General features: G+C 35.6%; 1 protein-coding gene across 1 annotated transcript in view; it reads right to left on the minus strand.

The window, feature by feature from the left end:
- The window catches only part of F11 (coagulation factor XI), a 28,242-nt gene extending 22,833 nt beyond the window's left edge, over positions 1-5,409 (minus strand). The window contains exons 1-3 of the mRNA XM_012452813.3: positions 5,391-5,409; positions 5,178-5,266; positions 4,287-4,342 (exon numbers count right to left, since the gene is read on the minus strand). Of these exons, the coding sequence (XP_012308236.2) occupies positions 4,287-4,341 (55 nt within the window). The 5' untranslated portion in view covers position 4,342; positions 5,178-5,266; positions 5,391-5,409. The remainder of the gene's footprint in view (positions 1-4,286; positions 4,343-5,177; positions 5,267-5,390) is intronic.
- Between the last annotated feature and the right edge of the window lie 591 nt (positions 5,410-6,000).

Genomic DNA, 6,000 nt, shown 5'->3' on the forward strand with positions numbered 1-6,000 from the left:
GAATCCTACTTGATCATGGTGGATAAGCTTTTTGATGTGCTGTTGCAATCGGCTTGCCAGTATTTTATTGAAGATTTTTGCATCTATGTTCATCATGGATATTGGCCTGTAGTTTCCTTTTCTTTTTGAGTCTCTGCCGGGTTTTGGTATCAGGATGATATTGGTCTCATAAAATGATTTGGGAAGGATTCCCTCTTTTTGGATTATTTGGAATAGTTTCAGAAGGAATGGTACCAGTTCCTCTTTGTATGTCTGGTAGAATTTGGCTGTGAACCCATCTGGACCTGGGTTTTTTTTGGGTGGTAGGCTCTTAATTGCTGCCTCGACTTCAGACCTTGTTATTGGTCTATTCAGGGTTTCGACTTCTTCCTGGTTTAGGCATGGGAGGAGGCTACTGTCCAGGAATTTATCCATTTCTTCCAAGTTTTCTAGTTTATGTGCATAGATTTGTTTGTAATAATCTCTGATGATGGTTTGAATTTCTGTGGAATCTGTGGTGATATCCCCTTTATCATTTTTTATTGCATCTATTTGGTTATTCTCTCTTTTCTTTTTTATTAATCTGGCTAGTGGTCTGTCTATTTTGTTGATCTTTTCAAAAAACCAGCTCCTGGAGTTATTGATTTTTTGAAGGGTTTTTGGTGTCTCTGTCTCCTTCAGTTCTGCTCTGATCTTAGTTATTTCTTGTTTTCTGCTAGCTTTTGAGTTTTTTTTTTTTTTATCTTGCTCCTCTAGCTCTTTCATTTTTGATGATAGGGTGTCAATTTTAGATCTCTCCTTGCTTCTCATGTGGGCACTTATTGCTATATATTTTCCTCTAGAGACTGCTTTAAATGTGTCCCAGAGATTCTGGTATGTGGTGTCTTCGTTCTCGTTGGTTTCGAAGAACATCTTTATTTCTGCCTTCATTTCATTGTTTATCTAGTCAACATTAGTTTCCATGAAGCTGTGCGGTTCTGGGTTGGTTTCTGAATTCTGAGTTCTAACTTGATTGCACTGTCGTCTGAGAGACTGTTTGTTATGGTTTCCATTCTTTTGCATTTGCTGAGGAGTGATTTACTTCCAATTATGTGGTCGATTTTAGAGTAGGTGTGATGTGGTGCTGAGAAGAATGTATATTCTGTGGATTTGGGGTAAAGAGTTCTGTAAATGTCTATCAGGTTTGCTCGTTCCAGATCTGAGTTCAAGTCCTGGATATCCTTGTTAATTTTCTGTCTCGTTGATCTGTCTAATATTGACAATGGTGTGTTAAAGTCTCCCACTATTATTGTGTGGGAGTCTAAGCAACCAGTACCAACCAGTACCAAAACTAGTTTTTTCCATCTGTTTTTGCGAACTAGCAAGTCTTGCTATTGTATATTGACGTAGTATCCAGACTTCTTATCAATTTAATTGACTCAAATAATTAACACGATGCTTAATTTTGGATTTTTCTAGGTACACAATCATGTCATCCATGAAAAATGAGAGCTTATATTCCTCCGAATCATTTTCCTTTTACTTCCTTTTCTCACTGCACCGACTAGTACCTCCATATAATACTAAGTGGAAATAATGGGAAGAATTCTTTTCTTATTCTCAATCCCTTGGGAAAGCTTTCAATATTCTTCTATTATGTATTATGTTTCTTGAAGAATTCTGGTTTGGATTTTTGTTTGTTTTTATTTAAAATAGGCTTTCATGGCTGATGAAAGTTCTCTTCCGTTTCCAGTTTACTAAGAGTTTTGATCATTAACAGAATTTTATCAAGCATTTTTCTGCACGTATTAATTTTTAAAATTATTTTTTATTGTGATATATAACATACCATGTGCCATTTAGCCGTTCTGAGTGGACGGTTCTGTGGCAGTAAGTGCATTTACATTGCTGTGCAACCATCAGCACCATCCGCTCCAGAACTTTTTAACTTCCCCAGCTGATGCTCTGTGCCCCTTAAACACCAGCTCTCACCCCTTCCCCTCACCCCTCAGCTGCTGGAAACCTCTGTTCTAATTACCATCTTCATGAAATTGACTACCCTAGGTACCTCATATAAGTGGGATCCCACAGTATTTGTTCTTTTGTGACTGGCTCATTTCACTTAGCACAATGTCCTCAAGGTTCATGCGTGTTTAGCATGTGTCAGAATTTCCTTTGTTTTTAAGGCTGAGTAAGATTCCATTGTATGTATGCACCATACTGTTTATCCAGTCACCTGTTGATAAACACACGGGCTGCTTCCGCCTTTTGGCTAGTGTGAATAGCGCTGCTATAAAGATGGGTGTACTAGTTTATCTGTTTGAGTTCCTGCTTTCCCTTCTCTTATCTTTTTGGTATGTACCCCAAAGTCACGCATCTATTAATTTTTGAATGTTAAATCAACTTTTCATTCCTGGAATAAACCCAACTTTGTCACAATATCACAATTTAATCATCCTTTAATGTCTTTTAACATTCTACTGGATTCAGTTGGAAAATGTTTTGTTAGGATATTTGTACATATGGTCATGAGATAAAAGACCTGTAACTTCTTTTTTCCTCAGAATTTTCCTATCAGATTTTGATGTCAGGATTACACTGACCTTATAAAATGGGTTGGAAACGATTATCTTGCCCTCTCAAATATGTTTGTCTTCCATTTAATTAATTTCTGCAATTGATTTTTTCTGCCTTCTAGTTTCTTTGCACTTAATTTGCTATTCTCTATCTTCTTGTCATCTTATATTACTAAATTTTACCTTTTCTGTATTCTAATGTATACATGCAAATCTATACATTTGATCTCAGCACTGATTCAGTTACATCTCAAAGTTTTGACATACTATATTTTCATTATTGTAGATTTAATTTTCTAATTAGCATTTTGATTTCATCTTTGACTCATATTAATTTAAAAAGCTATACTCAATTTTAAAACATTTGGGGATTTTCAGTTCTCTTTTTATTATTTTTTTAGCTCCCATTCACAATGATTGAATAACATGTTCAGCATAATTTTAACCCTTTAAAATGTGTTGAGACTTGTGTCAGAGGCTTGTGTGTGGTGAAGTTTTGTAAATGTTCCATATGCATGTATAAAGGACTTATATATGTACATTGTCATTCCTTGATACCTGTAGGGCATTGGTTGCAAGACCTCCTGCAGATACCAAAATCCATGAATCCTCAAGTCCCAATATAAAATGGCATAGCATTTACATATAACCTCTTCACATCCTCCTGTGTACTTTAAATCATCTTGAGATTACTCATAATACCTAATACAACGTAAATGCTATGTAAATAGTTGTTGTGCTATGTTGTTTAGGGAGTAATGACAAGAAAAAAGTCTTCAGTACAGATGCAATTTTTAAAAAAATATTTTCACTTTAAGATTGGTTGAATCCATGGATGTAGAATCCATGAATCAGGGGGTCAGTTGTTTATGCCATTATTGGGTCCAGCGTTCAAAATATATCAAATTATTTAGCACTGACATATTTATCAATGAAATAACAATACAATTTCCAAATAATTATAACAAAGGAATATTATAACCTGAGCAGTAATCTTGTCACAGGGAAAACTGAAATTATGAACTGTGTAATTTGATATATTAAGTGGAATTTATTTTTAATATCTTCACCTAGATTTGCCTTTTTTCACATATGCCAGAAAAAAAGAGTTTACTGTGCTTAAAGTGCTAGCAATAGTTATCAGAAATTAAATATAATATGTATACATAAGTTATTTTTCTAAAGGAATGCTTCAGCTTTAATTTTAAATAAAGAATGTTTATGGAGCTAAACAATACTTGTACTGAGATATCTTACTTAATATTGGCTAAGTAATCTATAAACAAATTTAGCAGACATGATGTAGGGTGGAGAATTAATAGGGTAGTTAAATTATTTGAATGTATAAACTATGCATGAATATCTGCATATTATTTGTTAGTCCAAAATTCCCATTTTATGTGTGTGTGTGTATGTTCCATTGAACTGACTGCTTTATGGAAAACTAATCAGTGAAGCAAATCAAGGTTTCTTCCTTTTAATATTGCTTTTAAATATGATTTGAATGAGTTATGTAGTTAGGCATGGAGGTAGATATGGTATACATATAGACACAGATTCCTACCAGTACGAACAATTTTTTCATCTCAGTTCCCACCCTGCTTTGAAAACCTCTGGAACCTCAAGCAAAAAATAAATAAAACCATTTTATTTCCTTCCCTGGCATAGATGGTGTGGGATTCTCCTCTATGCATGGAGACTGTAGTGTGATTTCCCTCTCCCAGTCCATAGTTAAGAAAATGCTCTACTTACCACCAGAAACTGAAGTAAATAAAATGAAATGTACCATTTGATATAAGAAAATCATCCTACAATGAGAAAAAGGTACCTGTTTTTAGAACATGAAATGTACATTTATAATTAGTTTACTGACACTAAGATTTACAAGAAATAGGGAGAGAGGGAAGTAGTTAATTCAATAGCGTTCACAGGGTTTTCATTATAATGTTGAATTTTATCTTTCCAAACCCTGGCGCATACCTTAGTGTGGCTGTGTGTGTAGTGTTCCACACTTACAGCTCTGCAGTGCTAGAGCCCACAGGGAAGCAGCCCTCTCCCCTCCTCCCCCTTTCCCCGCCGCCCCACTGCTCACCATGAATCAGATCCTTCTCATGCACCATCTGACCGCTCTCCCCACCCCAATTTTTCATCATGGTTTCCTTTCCCAGTTTATTTCCTTTCTGTCTTTCCTTGAGGTCTCTCCCTATATCTATCAAAGAGCTATGAATGATTTCCTACTTAGAAAATTTTCTGTTTAAAAAAATCTGTGGCTAATACATTAACAGATTATTTTGGTCACCTAGAAATCTTTTATTCCCACTAAGCATTAAACAGACTACTCTAGGAAAAACGGAGTCATCAGTGAGGCAAATCAAGACCTCTGACTTCTCAGTATTGCATCTGGATGTCTTTTTAACTCGCAAAATACTTGTTATTGCGTAGACACTACTCCTCTTCTTCTGTCCCACCCTCCTCTCGAATTAGTTACAGATAGTAGAGGAATATCTCTGCAATGCTGAATTGGACACATTTTAAATATTAATCATCCTCTATAGTGCTTTTAAATTCCTATGATTAAAAAAAGGCATTTCAAGGCATATTTGCTTGAGAGGAATGTTAAATAGTTAAGTTCTGAAACTGTACCTGAAGGACCTTGTTTGCTTATTTGCTGTAATTCTTAATAAGGGTGTTTTTCTTCTTCCAAAATGATCTCCATCCTCCTCTGAATGAGCCTGTGTAGGAAATGGCCACATAACTGTAATATTTACTTGTACTGGTTCTCAATGTTATGTAACATTGTTTCTCGGTACAACATATTTGTGAAAGTCCTAAAATCTTAGTATATCAGAAATGTACCTTGAGAAAATTGCTTGCTTTCTCAATACATTGAATTTATTTTTTTTTAATTCTATTTCGTATTTAAACACGTGACATACACAGAGACAGCTGTAGAACTTGAATTTGCTTGTGTGCCTTAGATAGCTGTAGAACTTGATTTTGTGTGTGCAATATGTCTGCTAGCCAAAGCTGCACTTAACCAGACTTTCACCTGTCAGCTGTTAACCATTAATTCTAGCTTACCTTGAATCCCAAAGTCTAATGGAAAGTCTAATGGACTCATGGATTTGCAATATAGTGGAGGGAGGAGACTTTGGCTGCTGGGGGAGGGGAGGTGGGTGCGAAGCAAAGTGCAGACTGCCCCTGTGTGCCTGGCTCTTGTGAGGTCAGTTTCCTGCCAGGTAACACTGACTCTCAGAGGTTATGCAGATAGGATTTCTTCTAAGGCCAAACTTTTTTTTTTTTTTTTTTTTAATTTATTTTCACTTGTGAACAGTAAAAGTCTATTTTTAAAAAACAGAAAAATAAGAAGCTCTTTTTAACTTTCTTTTTTATTGAGACCGAGTCTCTCTCTTGTTGCACAGACTGGAGTGCAGTGGTGCAATCTCAGCTCACTGCAACCTCCTCC

Source organism: Aotus nancymaae, unplaced genomic scaffold, assembly GCF_030222135.1.
Source record: "Aotus nancymaae isolate 86718 unplaced genomic scaffold, 86718_ANA_hifiasm-v0.15.2.pri h1tg000006l, whole genome shotgun sequence".
Lineage (NCBI taxonomy): Eukaryota > Metazoa > Chordata > Mammalia > Primates > Aotidae > Aotus > Aotus nancymaae.